General features: G+C 34.4%; 1 protein-coding gene across 1 annotated transcript in view; it reads left to right on the top strand.

Annotated features, from left to right (window-relative positions):
• LRP1B (LDL receptor related protein 1B) overlaps nucleotides 1-22,009 on the top strand; it is a 715,984-nt gene that overhangs the window by 564,815 nt on the left and 129,160 nt on the right. The window contains exons 47-58 of the mRNA XM_088145133.1: nucleotides 6,146-6,274; nucleotides 6,437-6,556; nucleotides 6,964-7,077; nucleotides 7,400-7,549; nucleotides 7,678-7,800; nucleotides 8,750-8,869; nucleotides 9,569-9,697; nucleotides 10,972-11,094; nucleotides 13,468-13,608; nucleotides 15,397-15,584; nucleotides 17,535-17,718; nucleotides 19,177-19,262. Of these exons, the coding sequence (XP_088001259.1) occupies nucleotides 6,146-6,274; nucleotides 6,437-6,556; nucleotides 6,964-7,077; nucleotides 7,400-7,549; nucleotides 7,678-7,800; nucleotides 8,750-8,869; nucleotides 9,569-9,697; nucleotides 10,972-11,094; nucleotides 13,468-13,608; nucleotides 15,397-15,584; nucleotides 17,535-17,718; nucleotides 19,177-19,262 (1,607 nt within the window). The remainder of the gene's footprint in view (nucleotides 1-6,145; nucleotides 6,275-6,436; nucleotides 6,557-6,963; nucleotides 7,078-7,399; nucleotides 7,550-7,677; nucleotides 7,801-8,749; nucleotides 8,870-9,568; nucleotides 9,698-10,971; nucleotides 11,095-13,467; nucleotides 13,609-15,396; nucleotides 15,585-17,534; nucleotides 17,719-19,176; nucleotides 19,263-22,009) is intronic.

The raw sequence follows: 22,009 nt of genomic DNA, 5'->3' as shown, positions 1-22,009 counted from the left end.
AATGGGGAAGTGCATCCACATCCAAGACCAACAATGGTAACATCCCTGATCCTGGATGTCCAAATAGCCACAGCCATTCAGTCTTGTTAGGATTGAGCTGAAGTCTGTTCTGCCCCATCCAGACCGAAACAGCCTCCAGACAATGGGTCAATACATCAACAACTTTACCTGTATCACTCGGGGTTGAGATATGGAGCTGGGTATCATCAACATAGTAATGATACTGCACTGTACCAGTGGATGACCTCACCCAGTGGTTTCATGTAGATTTTGAACAGAAACAGGAAGAGCATCGAGTCCTGAGGCTCCCCACACATGAGGGATGGTAGATGCAATCTCTCCCCCATTGTCAATACTGACTGAAACTGACTGCTGAGGAAGGAGGTGAATCACTGGAGCCCAGTGCCTCTCACTCCTAATTCCCGCAGCCAATCCAGGATACTGTGGTTGACAGTATCAAAAGCCACTGAGATATCAAGGAACACCAGGAAAGATGCACGACTCCCATCCCAGATGTACCAAAGGTCATCAACAAGCACAATCAGTGTTATCTCTGTATTGTACCCTGACCTGAAGCCTGACTGAAATAGGTCCAGATAATATTCAACCAGATTCCTAGGGAAATTTTATAAGCAGCATGGGAATACCTTGCTTATTGATATCCTTATGCATGAGCACTATACTGCTCATGATTCTCAGCAACATCTGCTGAGAAGCATACTACCACTCAGAGTGGAAATAATCCTTCATTAATTTGCCTCATGCCCTTAAAAACCATCCAGGTTAGTAACCATCATGCAGTACAAATCCCCTAATTTAACTGTGCACAGAGTGAAAAAAGACTTCTTTATCCTGAATATCTCAACATTCATCACTGAGGATCCCTACTTCTATTCTTAAAATAGAATATAAAACTTTCCCCACTTCTATTCTTAAAATAGAATATAAAACTTTCTGTGCTTCTTGCACCACTCTGCAAACTTTGTACAGTATAGAAAAAGTGGATCCCACATGCCTGTCCATCATTCCCAGGACTGTTCTCTTCAAAATATGGATTGGAGAAAGACCTAGGTTAGGAAACATGCTAGGAATAAGATGCACACTATGAACATTTGGAAAGGGGTTTTTGGGGTAGCATCTGCTTGTATAAGAATCACAGCTTTTTTAGCTCTATTTGTTATATTTTTCTTTTCATCTCGTGTACTGTCATTGTAGGGAAGAAGTAGGGAAATCCAACCAGCTTTCTTCATATGTTAAAAGAGTACACTAGAGTGTTGTAAATGCTTAGGACTACAGATTGTTCTCTGCTCATATGTTCAAAAGCCATGCCTCCCACAGTGTAGGTGTTTGCTGCATTTAAGAATGATGTGTACATATTTACAAGGGAGAATCCTGGACCAGTTTGAATCCCACTAGGTCAAAGAAGATATTAATGTATATTTTATACCCATTAATGTATATTTTAAACCCATTTCCATCCATCTGACCATGCAGGATGGGTTGCATGAGTTCTTCTCATATGTTGTTTGAGTGTGCAATAAGAGTAATCTAAACACTAAACAATAAAGATTCATTTCCTATTGAAAATATCAGTCTGCACTCTGAGATAGTTGGAATGTTTGCTCAAGAGAGAGAGACTTAATATCACTTTAGGTTTAACATTTGTTAAGGATTTTTGTTTTTTGTTTGTTTTGCCCCCCCCGGACCCCCCCCCCAGTTATATTCCATCAATTTCTTGTTCCCATCTTCTGGTAAATTATTTTATGTAATTGTGCATATTTCCTTTGTATACTTTACAGTAATAAGATGTTTAAGGAGCATATCAGTGCATTGAGAATTAAATGCTACAAACTTTGCTATTTGAGTATTGAATTGATCTAAAGCAGATTTTCATCAATAAATTAATTTACAGTCACTAGGCTATACACTTGCAGCCTTTGTGGCAAAGCTGCCCCTCTTTGGCAATATTAATTAAAAGTGAGTGGGACATACAGATGATTTACACTGATAAGAAACATGTTAATTAAGGCTGCTGACATTGTTGTAGTGCAGTGCAGTCTTAAAACAGCTGTGAAAATTACACCCTTAGAGATCAATTGATCTTGTATGGACAGACACCTGATTTCCAAGTTCCAAGTGAATCTAATTAAAATATCAGTATCTCACCATAACAGTTTATTTAAATGCAGCCTTAAAACTGTCACAAATAGACCCATAACACATTGCAGAGAGTCCTGTGTACAGTTGATTTGCTACAAGTTCAAAATTGTAATTAACTTGGCAACATAGCCAGGCATTAATACTTCCCAAAGGTATTCAACTACTTAATTGTCACAACTTTTGTACAGGCTGGTTGTTAGGAAACAAATATACATTCCTGTATTATATAACTTTTCAAATCATGCACAAGCATACAATTTGAAGTGATTTTCCATGTGAACAAAGGAATTAGTAAGCAAATGTTACTATTCTGATTCACCAAGTTGCCATTCATTTAGTTTCCAGTTCTGATTTAACTATAGTTTTCAGTTCAACTCTTGAAGATTAACTGACCAATTCATGAACATAACTTGATTCCAATTCCATATATATGTGCATGTGATGTGTACATTAGTATGAGCAGAGCCCACAAAGTTTTTTGCACAGTGAGCATGGCTGCCCTACATTCTCATTCCCACAAAATGAATGGATCTTTACACAGGTGTGGTTTGCACAGATTTATGCACTGAACTGCAATGAAGTAGAAAACAGCTACTTCAAAAATGGGGAGAAATAGCTTAAACAATCATTGAAGTCAAAAATTATTAAGTAAAATCCAACTTTGCATAAATCAAAGTCCATTAATGGAATGGAGTTTTCCGTTACAACCCCAGCATATCTTTTGAATCTGCTCTGAATTTCTAGAGAGTGTCTGAAGCAGATTGTGAGGCTGTAAAGGTGAGAGACAGTTTCCTATTGTATAAAATGTAACTGCTTCTGCTAACAGAAACACTGCTAATAGAATCATACCAATGCATTCCACCCACAGATGAAATATACACTTCTGCAGCATACTACATGAAGTTAATGGAGGCAGGAATGTAACATTTGCAAAATAAACATGTGTGAAGAAGCTGTGGAAATAACTATGCTGGGAAATCCAAGTGCTAGTGACGTTAGTGAGGTGTTGATAATTTGGAGGAAGGAAGGAAACTATATATAGTTATAGTTCAAGTGTCAGAAGCCCTTACCTTGTTCCAGAGCAAGGGAAACACAAAGGAGTTCACTTTTTGATTGATTATAGTTACTTGGAGAAATACTTGTGGCAGAAATTATCTGTGGGTTCCTGGCTTATTGTTATGAATTCAGAAATGAGATCAAAAAGAAGCTGAAACATTTTAGGGCTTCCTAAATATTATGCCATCAAAAAAAAAAAAAAAAGTGGGGGTGGGGAGAGATAAGTTGAGTGATATCTTCTTTTGTGTCCAGAATTAATAGCAGGCATGAAAGAATAGAATGAGGTTTAGCCAATATTTAGAGAAAAAGTTGCTGGTTTGAAAATAGGATTTAAATATTGAGTAAATTGTTGACATTGAGTCATAATTAGTCACACAGTCCTCTAAGTTCTTTGCTTGACCAGCACCATTCAACTTAGAACTAGAATCAGAAATTTACTGGGCACAAACTGCTGTAAGAAATAAAGCAAGTGGAAAGTTTTGGACTAGAAAAATTGTACAAGTATCGAATACTTCCTGGTGTTTCAACATTGTCTAGAGAAATAAGGCAACTAAAGAATTCAAGAGACAGGGAGAGCACGATTTTGGTCCTGAAAATGTGAGCCTGGCATCAGAAAAGAGTGGGAGGTCATGCTGGAAAGCATTATGAAGCCAAGCAAATTATGCTTGTTTTTTATTTTTTTAATTTATTTTTAATTTATTTTTAATTTATTTTAATAATTATTAAATAATTATAAATAATAATTTAAATTATGAAGTCAAGCAAATCCTGGATTGAATTTCAGGCTAAGCTGACACCCAGAAACTTTATGTGTGCCTAAACAAGGATGAAGAACATTGCCTATGTTCAAATATAATTACAGGTTTTATAATAAAATCAATACAGTGGATTCCTGACAAAGGAATCAGTGGATTGTTTCTCAGAAACGGAAGAGGTTTCAAAGAGAAGGCTGGCTACTGGACTGAATTAAACCTAATTGAATGATCAGAGAAGAAGTCATACTATTGAAGTAGTGTAGATCCTGTTATGCACAACAAAAGTTATTCTATAACCAGCTGATCTATCTTGGGCCATTTTCCTCCAAGACATTTGGAAAATGAGTTAGCTGGCTAGGCAATGACTAGGGAAACAGGTATGCATTTGTACATATCTGCAGTTCTCTGGGAGCAATTCCCTGTATTTGTTCAATGGAGAATATAGCATAATTAGAATCTGCTCCCTCTATAACCAGCGTGGGTTCTTTTCTCTATCCTGACAACTACTAGTTTCTGATTCTACTGGATTTTCTTGAACAAATAGATCCTTTGTTAGAGGATTCCAGTAAAAAAAAACATAAATGGCATGTGTATGAAAAGCCTGGAGCGTTAATTCCTAATACAGTGGTACCTCAGTTCATGAACTTAATTTGTTCCGCGACTCTGGTCGCGAACCGAATTGGTCGTGAACCGAATCAAATTTTCCCATAAGGTTCAATGTAAATATGGTTAATCCGTTCTGACCCCTCTGAATTTGGTCGCCAACCGATTTTTGATCGCATCCCGAATCAAATTTCCCCATAAGGTTCAATGTAATTACGGTTAATCCATTCTGAACCATATATATTTTTTTTTTAATCGCAAAAATATGACACAAAGTACAGTACGAAGAGAGAGAAAGCTAACCTTGTTCCACGCGACTTCTGGCGTGGAGGACAGGAAGGTGGGTGGGGAGGAGGATATTGCTTGGAGGGAGAGTCCCCCTCCCTACAGGAAGCTATGACCACGTGTCACAGGAGGGAAAATGGCCGCAGATCCTGTTCATAACCCAATCTGACGTTCACGAACGGAGGCAAAATTTTGCGAACGGAGCTGTCCGTGAACCGAATTGTTCGTGAACAGAAGCGTTCGTGAACCGAGGTACCACTGTAATGGCATGCCTTGATTCCATGGTAACCATAAAAATGGTCAAATAATTTAGATGCAGCTTAGATGGGACCTGATATATACGTAAAATATAAAGAATGGGTAGAGCTCAATGCAAAAGGTGTTTGATCTGTTACATGCCATTACTCCCACAAATCACAGTGCCATCTAGTCTACAGTTATGCTGTTATGAGAAAGCAGGACCTACCTAAATTCAGAGTTGAATATCCAAGACACTGAGTAGGGCTACAGACTGACTTTATTGTATTTATCATATGACCAAGGAATTATGCAGGTAGAAAACTTTACCTGTCATTTAGCTCAGCTAAGGAACTGAAAACATATGCAGACAATTAACTAAAATGCATGGTTACACATTTCAGGACAAATAGGCAAACATCTTTGCATACTCACTTTTGAATGTAATAGTAATCCCTTTTTTCTTCTCAAAATAATTCATGAAAGCATTTTAACTTTTTAAAAATCTTTCCCATATTCCACCTGCCACATCTTTTCCATAGAGCTTTATATATTCTCATATATCTGTACACATAACATTCCCAAATGAATGGTGCTTAAATAAATAGGACTGTGAAATGATCCAAACATATAGTTACAATGTCAAAATAAGCTGTCATAGCAGCACAAGTTCTGCTTCCCCATTTTTGGGTCCCATGGTGACAGTTGCAATCTGAAATGCCCACTCCGCTAAAGGTAGAGTTACTGGATCATAGAAAATTTAACAATTTCTTTGTGAGAAATAAAAAGTGACACCGTCTGGTTTTCTTGCCTCTCCTCACTTTCTTGCACAAGTATACTTCCCCCTTTTCAGCTATATCTCCTAATCCAGAAGGCTAAATTTTTGAGACTGCAATATTATAAGAGGAAGAGAAAGGGTGGGAAAGCCAGACTTTCATTCATCCCTTCTATGGTTCCCAGGATCCATTTCTCTCCTCCTCCTCCTCCTCCCCCCCCCCATTGGCTTTTATGCCATTACCTTTGAAGTGAATACTTTTTCTTCTTTTCAGCTAAAAACTTGTCATGCAACTTCTACTCTGAATTTGAGTGTGGAAATGGTGAGTGCATTGATTACCAACTTTCCTGTGATGGCATAGCCCATTGTAAGGACAAGTCTGATGAGAAATTATTGTATTGTGGTAAGTCAGTCTACTACATGTCCATTTCTTCCATTTGATTCTCTTGCCATACCTTGTTTTTATGTAATACATTTAGCTACTGATTCATGTCTGTCTGCCAAAACTTTTCATCCATAATGCTATGTAAACGACAAAGACTATTTCTCTGTTTTAATTTATAAGAAAATAGAAGCTGTCGGAGAGGATTTAAGCCCTGCTTAAATCGGCGTTGTATATCTACTAATCAAATTTGTGATGGCAAAAATGATTGTGGTGACAATTCCGATGAAATAAGTTGTGAAGGTACATTTTCGTTTCTTTTACAAAATGTTTTGAATATTGATACATATTTTAAATTATCTATAATTAAAATGTCAATTGAGGTGGCGTGTTTGATGAAAGCAAATAAATATAATTTATTATTTGCTTAAGGCAGTTATCGTACATGAAAAATCTGGGCAAATAAAATATAATTAAAAAAAAAAAGAATTAACCTCTCATCTATGGGATGAAATAACATGGGATAAATAATTATCACCTTAGTGCTGGTTAATAACTTAACAAGGATCATCAATATAAAATGCTTGAGATTGGTAATAATTTGTTGTCTAGAAACAATTTCAAATACATGTATCCTGGTCAGTGCAAAGTTTATTTTTCTTTTTCTTTCCCTTCTCCCTGCCCCTAAAAAAACCCTCTTTCCTTTGTAGTTTCAGGATGTTCTCCTATGGAATTTCGCTGTTTAGATGGAACTTGCATTCCAAAATCAGCTCAGTGCAATCAGATTGTTGATTGCTTGGATGCTTTGGATGAGAAAAACTGCAGTAAGAAACTCTATTTTTTATTTTTATTTATTTATTTCACTTGTGTAATTCATTAGCATTTCTTACATCAGATCAATATATACTTTATGTATAATTAATTTGTGCTATGTACAATGCAACAGAATTTACAGGGAGCAATAAACTCAATGGAACCTGAGTGCATTGAATGTGATAGGAATACATCTTCTGTTTGCTCAATGACAGGCAATATAATGATTATGGGAAATAAATTGAACAATATCTATAAGATAAACTCCAATAGTGAGGTCCAACCTTAAAATGATATATTGTAATATATGATTATTGCATTTTATGTTCTCAGATAACACAGATTGCAAAGATTTCTATAAACTTGGAGTGAAATCTTCAGGATTTATTAGCTGTAACTTTACTTCACTTTGTATACTACCAGAATGGCTGTGTGATGGATCTAATGACTGTGGAGATTATTCTGATGAATTAAAATGCCCAGGTAAAAGAAAAATATTTTTCTTCATAATAATGAACACTATTGATTACTGCCATTTTTGTTTGTTGTACAATTTATATTCAAGATACTATGATAACTAGAAATACATTGCTTCTCTTATTTTACTGAAGTTCGAAATAAGCATACATGTGAAGAAAATTATTTTGGCTGTCCTAGTGGTAGATGTATTCTGATTTCCTGGGTATGTGACGGTCAGAAAGATTGTGAAGATGGAAGTGATGAATTACTCTGTGGTGAGTATTTTATCATTGATCCATGAACATTTCTTCCAAAAGAGCTGTTAATGAGTTTTGAGAGCACATTACAGGCAATTAATTTTTAAAATCAAAATCTAAATAAACATCATGACATCCTGGCAAATTTAAATGGGTTAATAAAACAAAAATAATGTTGGAGTCAGATCTGAGCATATTTGAATTTTTCTGGCATTGGCAGGAAAATCAGTTCAATAGTTTTCATGGGGTGGGAGGCAAGGGGGTTCCAATCGATACAAGCAGCAATGTGGCATCAGAATGTAATCTCTGCCTTTTTACTATGTGTGTTATGATGGTGCCCACCCAAAAGGATGCTTCTTTTATCATTCTGACTGATGCAGACTGCTCTGCTTCAGAACAACTTGGGAGGTGATTCTGGGAGCTACAAGGGTAAAATCTCACCTACGCTTCAGAGACTTCAGATAAACTATCTGGGTAGTTTATGGATTAAAACTTTTGTTTAAATTACATTATGGTAAATGTAAATATAAATTTTGTTCATATAATCCATTCAAAGCAAGAGGCAGAAAAATCAAAAGCCACAAAACTAAAACAACAGTAAAAGCTGTGGGGAAATAAATGGCTTTAGCATATTTCAACAAGATTTTTTTTTTTTAATGGAAACTGGATCCCCTAAAACATGACTTCATGTTAACATAATCCCACATATAGAATTTCAATTTTCTGTTTACAGGTAAGGTTTCATTATGGCATAAACAGTTTTAAAACTGTTTAAACAGTCATAAACTTAAAAAAAAACACAGATTAAATTGCATGGAAAAATGGGCCAAACTCCCCTGGAATCGGATCAATATCTGAGATAAATTTATTCAGAAAATTCTGAGACATATTTGGCATTCCCATAATAAAGCATATAAAGTATCTTTTCATAATGCTGGCATTGGATGCATTATAATTTTCCTTTTAGATTCCTCCTGTTCATGGAATCAGTTTGCTTGTTCTGAACAAAAATGCATCTCTAAACAATGGACTTGTGATGGGGAAGATGATTGTGGAAATGGTTTGGATGAAAGTAAAGCTATTTGTGGTGAGTTCTGTATTGATACTAATTTGAAAATGTCCTAAGCTATCTAGAGATGTTAGGGGAAAACTGTTGGATCCAGCAGCGGCATGAAGCCTGTGAAATGGTTACACCTTTCAGAAGATGGATGCCACTCTCCTGAAGATTATGTGTTTTAGGGCTTTAATGGTTTTAATGTTTTTTGTATTATTGTTTAATTATTTATTTGGATTTGTATGGGTTTTTTAATTGTGTGAGCTGCCCAGAGTCACATATGCAAGATGGGTGGCTTTACAAATTGAATGAATAAATAAATAAATCTGAGACACCCTGTTCCAAACCTCAGTGTAATTCAAAGTTTCTTCACATATTAGTGATGTACCATTTGAAAGTCATAGCACATTGCTGTCTCTTCGTGATAATATTATATAATCTAGATTTTCTTAACACCAGTCTTAAACCAAAACTTTTATTATCCCCAATCTTTGAATTGAGTGAGATGATGGAAATAGTAAGCCACCAAATGTGGAGACCCATATTTTATACACTTGGGCTTTACCTTAAGTGTTGTAAAAGCAGTTTATTTCTGTAGTGCCCCATGATCATCAGTCGTGTTATTATAAAATAATATTTGAAAATATAGTCTGTGCTTAATAATATAAGGGGTATTATTATTATTATTATTATTATTATTATTATTATTATTATTTTGTGTGTGTTTCACAGGCTCAGTAACTTGTGCTCCAGACATGTTCAGCTGTTTAGACTCCTATGCCTGTGTTCCTCAACACTGGCTTTGTGATGGTGAAAGAGACTGTCCTAATGGAAGTGATGAACTTGCTACAGCAGGATGTGGTATGAGCCATTTTGCAAGATATACAGAAAAATATTTTCCATTTCAGTATTGACTAATGAGACATTTTAATCTTTGTGATTTTGTCTTTGGCAAGGCAAAAATACTGTGGTTTAATAGACCCAAAGAAATTGGTCTAGGATTCTCAATAAGAAACATATCTGGTATGAATCCACATGTGGGTTTCTAAGCACCCAATGAATGGGAATCATCTAAAATAGTGATCAACAGAGGTGTAGAGGCTGAAATGAAATCTTGCCCCCAATACTGTATTCAATGAAAGAGAAGATGATTCTGAATTTAAGGTGACCAATTAAAAAGAAAAATAGATAGAAAAAAGTTACAAACATGACAAAAATCCTCTTAAGTTCTAGCATCTTTATCCTATCAACTTAGGGTTGCCAACTCCAAATGAAACCAATCCTAGAAATTTTCTCCCCAAATAAGTGTGTGCATTTGATAAACTTGTGTGTGTGTGTTCTATTAGAATTAAGAGCAATAAAACTCACATTTTATTAAAATTAAACATAATCAAAGTTACCTTGAGTCAACCTGGCCAGCAACTCTTGATGACTTAAATATTGTATCGGCATGATATAGAAGTGGTTTACCACTGTTCCCTTCTTGTTTTTTGTTTTTTTTTTTAACTTCTCAGACCAATGCATAGCCTTGGACCCCATGTTTTTCTATCAGATAAATATGTACTGTACTGAAATACAGTTTGTTAAATGTTTGTGAATGAAAGCATAATGCAAAAAATATGCTGGCCGTAATGACTTTAAATTAGTGAGGAAGTGTGACGTCTCATTTTTTTGAAATGTCTTTTATTCCAACAAAGAGAAGGAATTTCCACTGCTTGGAGGAGGTTGGTAAATTTATAATTTGCTTTACAGAAATAATGTGTAAAGCTTTTTCTCTGGCAGAAGTGTAACTTATGCCTTTTAAGTGTAAAATAAGTGTTACTGGTTGTGATAATTGGCTGGTCAGGCTTTAAAAAAAGTGTGAAATAAGAGGAAGAAGTAAACATTTGGCCACTTTGTCGTATATAATAATAGAGATAATCCAAACCTCCAAGACATTTTTGCTGAATGTCCCCCCCCCCCATTCCATTGCACCTGGAGTCATTGGTGAAGCTCTTTCTTAAATAGTTTGTTCAAACTGCCCCATTAGAGAAAGTGGAGATATACATGAGCTAATTTGTTTTTGCTGTTGCTTTTTCTCTATGTTGCCTTTTGCTAAGAGATCTTCATTCTCCCCCTTTTATTATTTTTCTTAGCGCCCAATAATACTTGTGATGAAAATACTTTCACATGCCACAATAAAGTCTGCATTCCTAAACTGTTTGTATGTGACCACGATGACGACTGTGGAGATGGATCCGATGAATCTCTAGAATGTGGCAAGTACCACTGAAATAAAGTTATCTACTTAGAAAAGATTTCTTAAAATTTATCAAGATTTCATAGAAAGAAAGGCAATTGTAAAATATTAAAACAAATAATGCATTTAATGTCTTTGTTAACACTATTTTTTTTAATGTGTTATTTTTAAGCTTTAAAGAAAAGTATCTATTTGCTTTGAATGAAGAGATCTAGCTATGGCTGAAATCCTGAGCATAAAGTGAAGAAATGCAATTTAACTCTGGACATGTTTCTCCTAGCAGAATTAATCATTAAAGTGCCTTGATCCATCATTCATATACTGCAAAACTGCAACCAACCTAGGAAGTGATAAGATAATGATTGGAAAGACAAAACCTTAGCTTGATTAACCTGAACCAAAGTTGCTGGGGATTAATGTGGAATTGCATGTAATTATAATTTGTGTATAGCTACATTTGAATAATTTATTTCCTATTTATTTATTTATTAAAAGCATTTTTCTCTGTTCAACTATGAATCCAGTCTAAGTGGTATATTAGTCCATATCAGGCTAAAATTTGAAGCAAGGGCTAGCAGGGTTCATCACTTGAATTATGCCTGCTTCAGTATTAGCAATATGTTAAGGTAACAAAATATGACCTTTGTTTGATGCAAACATATGTGTAGAGATAGGTTTCAACCAAAGTTTTCAGAGTTGTAGCATCTGTATGGGTAAGTGCAAGTGTAAGTGATTAAATTTGATATGAAAAGCAGGTCTAGTTTGCAAGATACAACACAGTTACATGCTTTTGTCATCTGAAAGTATTGCAGATCCTATAGCAAATTAATTCTTAAATAGTGAACCTTAATGAAAACCTGTTCTGTTCTGTGAACTGTTGCATACTTCGTTTGTTTGTTTATTTGCTGGATCTTATATACTGTTCCAATCCAACAGGATTCTGAGTGACTTCAACAGGATCTAATTATCATGAAGCTCTTGCTGCATATACCTGGATTATACAAAAGATGCCAGACTAAACAAAAATGATACAAAGAGAAATTTATCAATTTGCTCTGTTGGAATTTTATACTGGACTCCTCTTTTCCAGAAAATCTGATTATAGAACATTACATTGCATAATTTTATAATTTTGTTTCACTTCTAGTTTTTTTATAATTAGTTTTCCATAATATATAGTTTTGTTTTGAAGTTTTAATAATATATTAATTTATTTCAAACAAAAGTGTGAGAATTTTATTTTTATATATAGACACATGTCTTTGCACTGAAATTAAGATTCTCTACCTCATCTTCTAGCAGAGAAGAATAAACTTAAAATTAAAAAAATCATTGAAGAAAGTAAGTTAACAGGAATTAAATTTCTCTTAAACCTAGGTTGGTACTCCTAATAATTTTTGTATCAATAACATTTCTACTTTTTCAAAGCAAAAGTAATTACTTTTATATTTGTCAATACCACAGATTGATTTATTTGATGCTACATTGGTTAATTTACCATGTTCACTTTAACAGAATATAGGCCACACAATTTTAATGGATAATAGTGAAGTAATTTATATGTAAGAGGTTGAGATACTATTGTAGAAAACATATATTTCACATTACTCTTAATATTTGAAAGATATAGCCAAGGCACCACAGATGTATAGAGGAAGGCTTATGCAGTCTACAGACAATCCTGTATTGAGATACTAGAGTGCTCATGATCAGATAAAAAATGAGCCATAAGGCTTAGTGCATGGTTTGGATCAGATCATTGTCCCTCAATTTAATGCAAAGCAGAATACCCAAGAGTTGCAAAACCAGAACTCTGCTTTGATGTACCATATTGAACAATATCTATAGAACTGTAGAAATCCAGGAACTTAAGTTCCGATTACAACACCACTGTGTTATACAGACAGGCCTCAACTGCACATATTCCTTGAGATTCAGAAAATGGTAAACTTGTCGCTATTCCTTTCATAATTTCCCATTAACTGGAATTAGATATTAATAATCAGGAACTGCAATATTTCTTGACTGAAATCTGTTCTGCCATTCAGAGTACTTGCAACAACTTCCAGTCATGTAATAGAGTCTTGTGGGACTGTAATTTTTTATTGAAATTTGTTGATTATGCACAGGCGTTACCCAAGCAAACACAACAATAGAGGAGATAATAAATACTTCGATATTTCATTTTTGCTAGGGTTTGCATCTATAAAGGGGCAGAGAGGAACCTTCTGCATATACTTTGTCTTACCTTGTGGATCAGACCCTGCATGTAAAGATACATTGTAAGGCTATAAATGGCATAAATATTTAAAAGGGTAGAATATATATCCTGTTTAAATAATTCCAAACATCTGAGATACATATTATGAATTTTTTATCATTCTGGTTTTAGGCTATCGCCATTGTAATCCTGGAGAATTCAGCTGTGCTGATGGAAGATGTCTCTTAAATTCTCAGTGGCAATGTGATGGAGATTTCGATTGTCCAGATCATTCAGATGAGGATCCTATTAATATAAAATGCAGAAGTGCAGGTTCAGCTTTTTAAATATTTGTACAGTTTTGCTTTTATGTCCAAAATAATTTTCTAGAATGATGCAGTGTCATTAAAATAAGTATTTCTACTTGTAGACTACTGACAGAGCATGCAGATTGGGTAATTCATCAATTACCTCTTATTGTTATTTGACATGACCTTCCTATAGCACCATACTGCAGATCCCTTAACCCAGATGGTCTTCTTTGAGATGTTCTCTATTTCCCTCAATTCATCACTTGAAAACTAACTTGTTTTGATCCAGAGCATGTACAAAAGCTGAGGGCATGCCCATGAACATTTGATGTTCTTGAGGAGGAAAGGTTGAAAGATAGAAAAATATTCAGGCTCAACATAATTAAACCTGAGGTCAATATTAAATCTATTTGTGAAAATTATATTTTGATTCCTTGTGTCTTTTAAAGATCTAGGATGCCAAACAATAATTGGAATATTATTATTCTACTTTAAATAGGTGGTCAATAAATCTTCCTAAAGGTTGTGCATTTGTAGCTGGCTCATAGAAAAATATACTGATAGAGAAGTATACTAATCTGTCTGGTTCTAAGAATAATAAAGGAAATTCTTAGTTACTTACTTCTTTTATATCCTACATTTTCATTATAGTTTAACAATCCCCAAGTAAAAATACAATTATTTTTAAAATGGCTAATTAAAATATTTAACTTTGAAAGTTACACTTAAATAATTCATTACATCTCTAAAAAATATAAACTGTAAACTTCTTTAAAATCTATAAAGACAAGGCAATGATACCTGTTGCTAGCCCTTTGAGGTAGTCCAGACAAGAAGCACAACAATGAATACTAACTCTACCTTTATTGTAAGGTTACATTAACAGAATCTTACAAGACTGCAAGTATTTCTCCCCTTCTTTCTTTTTACTATCTGGAAAACTAGGGAGGGTCCCTTCTGAAATCCTTCCCATACCCCCTCTCCTGTAGACTGAGATACCTTTTATGTGCCAGTTGTCCAGTCTGCAGCTCTTCCTCATTTCTCAAAGTCATTCCCACATACCATTATACCTGTAGAGAGTAAGGAAGATGTCCTTGAGGGAGATTGTGCCAAGGCAATAAGGGGTAGAACGTTGTCTAAGTCCAGAACATCCAGATAGCATTTGGAACCAGCTCAGACAGACACTTTCCTAATTCACAGAACTATAAGAAGGAAGTGGAGGCACGACACAATCAGACTTGCAAGATTCTGTTATTATAGCTAATCTCAATAAAAGTAATTTCAGCCTTCTGGTGGAGTTGATTTCCTGGTCTGGTCTACCTAATAGGACTGACAATACCACCCGGAGAGGAACACCAAAGATTTGGTTGAAAAATAATGCCTTAAACTGGTGCAGAAGTATATAAACCTTGAGACCAGCCCTAAGTCCACAGGAAGAGAAATCCACCATAAACAAAATTTCTATTTTAAAGTAATCCAGCACTATATTTAGCAAATATACCATATAGATAGTTGCTAAAATCCTATTTTATTGAAATGAGTGCTATATGTTCCATAAATGAGTACCACTAGATTGCACAGTTTTATAGATATATAAAATCTATAATAATTTATAAATATTGTAAGATTTATAATTTATACATATTATATTGTATAAATATTGTAAAATTTGTATAAACTGTATAATTATATGCAGATGCGTAATCTGTTTTTAAATTAAGCTATAGACCACAGTTTAAAACCTGATGAATTGCTAGATATTACTTGCATTCTATCAGTTTCCTTTTCACCATTTATTTCTTGTTTTTAGAACAGTCATGCAACAATTCCTTTTTTATGTGCAAAAATGGCAAGTGCATTCCCCAAGAAAATGTTTGTGATGCCAAACAGGATTGTGGTGATGGGTCTGATGAGAGAAATTGCCATATAAATGAATGTTTGAGTAAGAAAGTTAGTGGCTGTTCTCAGGACTGTCAAGATCTTCCTGTTGGATACAAGGTTGGTAGTTTTGGGGTCTAAAATAATACACTATAAAATAGACTTTGAAATCCCCAACTCACATAGAAATAATAATAATAACCATATAGTACTAGCATTTGACTTTTCAGAGTATTTCATTAGTGGTAATAGAAGTAATAAAACTTTGTAACCAATGCTTAATTTTACTTTCTATGTGTCTTAGGAAAAGGAAATGCTTTTGTGGGAAGAAAAGTAAATTGAAATTTTTTTCAGTGTCCAGAGAACAGGCAAACTTATGTTTAGATTTAAAGCCTAATGTCATCAGTTGGTGGTACTGAGAAAAAACAAAGTAGTTTTACAATATTTGGCTATGCCAGTCTATGGGTCTAATATGTAATTATATTTTTAAAAAAATATGTATGTGTTCACTACTGTATTCTTTTATTTTTAAAGTTAATCCCCCATCATTTAGTGGGAGGAAAGATTTGAGGCATTTCACAATTAAACTACTGAAGTAAAATATCATGTAAAATAAATCCACAAATCAGTCAATAGTTGAAGCATCAAAAATAACTTAGCAAATATAATATAAATATTTTAAAGCTCTTATAAATGAATGCCTAATAAAAACTAAGCCTGCTAAATCAGGCTTGTAAGAAGAGGAAAGTCCAAATGTTGAAGTTGTTGTCCCATTGACTTTCCCCATCACCATTAATCACCATGTCCTTATGCTTGTAACTTCCCCATTTCTAACATTTGGAGGTGGAGACACAGAAGAAAGTAACTGCTGCCTCTGGCTGGTTCAGTAAAAACAATATAATTTTGTTAGAAATTGCTAGGGAGGAACCTGCAGCTTTCCTATCACCTGCCTAATGGAACTATACCCCAAAGCCATAGGACTTTGTAATTTTAAGAGCCTAGAATAAATGCTTCCTTAGTGTCTATCTAGATATGACTGAGTGGTATGCCTTTCTAGTGTGACCACATTTTGAATAGCATTAAAAAAAAATTAACCTGGTAAGATAAAGATTAACGAATTTCATCCAGTCCAATTCTTCTGTTTCATGAGTTTAGCATGTTCCATTTTAATTCTTCCTGTCTTCTAACTTTAAATTGGAGAATGTAAAAATGTTTACTGTGTTTAAGCCCCCTTCCCCAGGACCAGTACATGGTGGAGACATACAAATTCCTTTTTGTACTGATTTAATGTATTCATCATCAAAGTAATCTCAGAGAAAAAAGTTCAGAATAACATATTAAAGAAAAATTTGAAAAATACTTTAACAGTTTAAATGCTCGTCACTTGTCTGTTAGTGGAACTTGCACTTATATTACTGTTTTCAGAACTCTTAATGAGGCAGAACCTCTTCTCTTTTAGAACACTGTCCCCTGGGCTGGGGCTGTTACTATAAAGAAATGGAGCTATAAATTTGCCTGATAATAGGTGCAAATTTAAATTCTTTCTTCCTCTTCTCTTTTACAAAACATAAGGACAGTTTTTAAACAAGCAGTTTTTATGGAACTAGGCAAAATTTATATAGGAACCCAGAGGGAATAGCAACTGATTAGGGGAAAGTGGAACAAGGAAATTTCAAGCTGACGAGAAGATTCAATGCCCTTTTCTCATCTACATTTCTCCCTAGAAACTGTGCTAGAAACCATACCCTCCTGGCCAGCTTTATGAAGGAGAAACAGTATCTGTTTCACCTTTATTTATATACACACACATACATACATATTTTTCCTATGAAATATTCCAATGATTTAAACAATTAGATAAGTTCTAATATTGAGAAATATTGCCTGTGTGGGTGTTGGAAGAAAGCTCAAAATGAGCTATGAGTTTTTCTTTTTATCCTGAGATTTGGATACTATGTTTTAAAAATATTTCAACAAGCTGATACTGTATTAACCAAGGCAGATAAGGAGGTGGAAATAGCACTAGCCTTTATGTGCTTAACATATAACTTGCTTTATTTTTCTTTGTAGTGTAAATGTTGGCCTGGCTTCCACATGAAGGATGATGGCAAAACATGTGTAGACATTGATGAATGTTCATCTGGCTTTCCATGCAGTCAGCAGTGCATCAATACATATGGGACTTACAAATGTTTATGTATAGATGGTTATGAAATGCAACCTAATAATCAGCAAGGATGCAAATCCCTTTCAGGTGAAACTCTTCAGCTACAAAACTATTAAAGTCACAGTCCAATTAAGCATATTAAAAAGAATAGGACTTAGTTTGTGAGCAATATCTATATCTTAGCTGGAAGTCAACATTAGACCAAAGCTTCATCATCTATACATTGGAAATAAATAATTTAGGTAGCAGAGTGACAGATGGATTTTATTTAGACAAAAAAGATTGTAATGTTAGTAAAATATATTATATGGTTAACATATTCCTTCTACACAATTAATTCATACAGCATAGACTGATACCTACAATTTTCAATGATCTTCTAAGGGAAATTGCTAATATCTGTTCTGGACAAGCATTTAAAGAGCAACAAAGTTGCTATAGAAATAGTAGATCTTTCAAGGCAAATTATCCTACATAACCCAATAAAACCCCCACAATTTGAATGTTATACTTGAAAAACTCAGTTTAATTCTTCTAGGCACATATCTGTTTATAAGTTTGGACTGCTTATGACTGGGTTTGGCATCCTGTGCTGAGAGGATCATCAGGCGAAAACTAACAGTGGCAACTTGCCCATTGTTTGTGCCATTTGAAGAGTCCAGAAAATGTCAGGGAGTAGAAGGAAAAACAGTCCTAAATACTGATTTTTGTTCAATGTTTGGAGAAATCCTATACTATAGTATTCAGTAACTTCTCCACTGTTCAAGACCTCACAATCTTTATGTTCCTTGGAGTATCTCTGGCTGCTCAAGGTGGGAGGTGGAGAGAGAACGTTTCTTTTCTTTTCTCTTTGTTTATAAAACATTTTCTGGTCCTTAGTCATTAAAATACTATCAAAATGAACTTCATGGATGTTAATAACTTACTTTTAAGCAACCTGAATTATTCATTCATTCATTCATTCATTCATTCATTCATTCATTCATTCATTCCAATTCATATGACTGTCCATCTCACATTCATGATTCTCAGCAGCTAACAACAGGATCAATGTGAGGTGAAGACAACTGGTAGAACTAATAGTTCCATATATATTCCAAAATTTATTAACAGAAAAAAATGGACATTTTTTTTGGAACTACTGTAGTCAACACACTAATTGTTAGAAATTAAAATATGCATTTATTTTGAACCAATTGATTCCACCGCGCTTCTTTTTAATGTCAATTGTTACTTATTATTTATTTGTTCCTTAAAAGCCAAGCTGTGTTTATAAATTCATTTTGGAAGTGAAACTATAGAGACTGATAATACTTCTCCTGTGTTTCAAAGGCTATATTAAAGTACTCTGAAAAACGTGCTAATTAAATCTCTTGTTCAGTTTATGACTAATAATTGATCTTGTTTGAAATACTATGCTTTTAATGTTTCTTTCATCCATAATAATGTTCATAGCACACAGCATTTAATTTTTCACTATTTATGTTTCTATTCTGAAGTTTCATAAATTAAGTAAAAAGCTACCATTATTTTTTTCATATTTAGATGAAGAGCCATTCTTAATTCTGGCTGATCATCATGAAATACGAAAAATTAGTACTGATGGATCCAACTATACTTCAATGAAACAGGTATCATTCTCTTTTTTATTCAGTTAGTTTATGTTTTTATATATATATTTTATTTTTTTTCTAAGCGTCATGCAAAGCATCCCTAGGTAGTGTACAAAAATAATAAACCTTTTAAAAAGGCATAGTGGTCATAACCAGTATAGCACCATCATAAGGAAATGTCAGTGCAGAAGAGAATAAAAACATTTTAGATGGGCACATAAAGGCCAACAGGATTCATTCTGTTTTCCAAAGGTTATATGCTTAGCATATGAATATGCACAGTGTGTACTACTGAAATCAGTTCTATATGTATATTACAACCAAAATTAGTTGCATGTATGACTTGGTATGAGTTTCTTTAAGTGATTTTTATGCTGTATTTTAATATATGGGTATTATTCTAAGAAGCAGAATTATTTATGAGGGGAGGTAAATAAAGCATTTAGTGATTTGTGTCTTTGGAATGTATTTACATACATATTTAAATACAATTTTTTGCAGGGTTTTTGAGATGAAATTTGCAGGTTAATGCAGAATAAAAGAGAATGGATTTTGAGTAAATACCATAAAGATATAGACCAAAAGCAGACTGAGTCACCCTCTTTTACTGAATGGAACTGTGCTTGTTTTACTTTTGGTTAACCCTGCCTATTGTCCTCTTCAGTGTAGTTTATCAGCATTTCAGGTTTAAAATTCATTGGTTCCTCTGTTATTTTTTCAGAATGCATCCCTGTGAAGAAAATGTTTTCAACCTATTTTAAGTAACATGTATAGCTTGACTAGATTTGGTGGGCATTCTATCATCTGATCATGATCATCTGCAGGAACTTGCTGTTTTCATCACAATGACAAAAGTAGTGTTGTGCTATTGCATCACAAGTACCACCCCCTCTGTATCTGTGTGCAGTATCACAATATATGCCTAAAGGGCAGGACTTGCTTCATGATACCGTGTTTGTGTTTTCATTTTTCTTCTTATCCTTTGACTGGAACCCCCACCAGTTTTGATTTTAAGATTAGAATCAGCTAATCCCGCTGGTACCTTATTCATACCTTCAATATGAATAAATCTGAAGTCTTTTTCCAGGGAATTAATATCACTATTGACTATGGTACTTTAAAAAGAAGAAAAATAACTATCTCAGGACTCATGTAGAATTGGATTCTGAAAGCACTTTCTTCTTCAATACTGGTATTAGAAAAATGTACAGTTACTAATTTGTAAAAGTTATGGAATATTTATTAGGCACTGATCAGATAATTAAAAGTGAAGCTATGGTGCTACAGATAGAAGTTTATGACCTTACTCCAGATTTCTGGGTGGCATTTACTGTACCTTCTGCCAGATTTCATTTTCAGTACCATTCTTGTGACATTCCTAGTCCACTTTATCACTTTTGGTGTTGGTCATTCTTCAAATATGTCTGATCCCATATATAGTGATCCTCCTCTCATTTCCCATCAAATTATTGAGACTTCCTGATTAGCTTAATAAGAAATCATCATATCTCAGGATACAGCAAACAGTAGCAATATTCTTGGTTATAATCTATTACTGATCCAAAATGTTAAAAAAATGTTTATAGAATTTGCCCAGAAATGTCCACAACAAGCTGAGATTTTGTCAAAATAACAAAATATGTGTCATGTTGTTTCAACACAAGCTCTGCCTCTTACGTACTTGCCAATGATGTTATAATGCGTAGAAGGGTATGGAGATGGTCTTGACAAAAATATACGGCAAGTGTTACAAAAACATCAGCTTTGCTTGGGAAAACAGGAAGGGATGAAGGAGATTGGTTCACCTTGACTTTCTTAGGAATGAAAGGGAGAGAAAGAGAAACTCTATGAAGCTTTCAAGATTCTTTATTTTTGCCGATATCAGTAAACTAGAGATCTTGTATTTCTTGTGTTGTTTGTTTTCTAAACTGGTCTGCCTTGAAGGACTGACATAACGCAAGGACAAAAGGGGAAGAATTTGCATTGTAATACCAAATGTGTTTCTGACTTTTGATAAGAAAGGTCTCATCAGTGAGTCCAGTAATGATACTCTGGAGAAAAGGAAATGGTTTTTATGACTTCTCATTTTTCAGGTGCCACAGATCTACCCTCTCATAAACTGTTATCTTTCTTTAAAACTGATACACAGCAGCTGAGCTGGTTTGGCATAATAACAGTTAAAAAAAAAAAAAAAAAGTGCAGTTGTAAAAATGCTTATACTCCCCATTACTGCTGATTTTCTGCTTGATTGTAACTCTTGGAAACCGGTTCTGAGATTTTCCAGTTTGAGCTCTGTTTGTACCTAACGTTGCCTCCAGAAGAACTGCAAAGCAAGGTAATACTACTTTATAAAGCCTACCTAATAAGGCTGTTTAAGCATTAAGACTTTGCAGTCAAAGTATATTAAATCCTTGCAAAACTAAATGTGTTGAATCAAGAATATATGTTACCAATATGCTCTCAAAGACTACAAATAACTCCTCCCTTAGTAGATTTTGTGCAAAATCACAACAATCCACCAACCCCACACTCAACAATGTCAAACAAAGCGGGCAAAGTGCAAGAACTATTGAAAGGTAGATTCCCTGGGGCAGCTACAGGATCTGTTTGAGGCAAAGGAACTGCACAATCAGCTTGCTCAGTTACACAATGCCATTGTAGCCTACTCTGCAGGGAATTAAAAAGCATCTTGTAGCTAAGCTAGTCCACGTCAAATTGAAAATACTTGGAGTGGATGCTCCTTCCTGGCTTAATGATCAGTATCT

Source organism: Python bivittatus, unplaced genomic scaffold, assembly GCF_059951505.1.
Source record: "Python bivittatus isolate LINGU-HERP-01145 unplaced genomic scaffold, Pbiv_v1 ctg000480_np1212, whole genome shotgun sequence".
Classification (NCBI taxonomy): domain Eukaryota; kingdom Metazoa; phylum Chordata; class Lepidosauria; order Squamata; family Pythonidae; genus Python; species Python bivittatus.
This window is presented reverse-complemented; position numbering and strand designations above follow the sequence as displayed.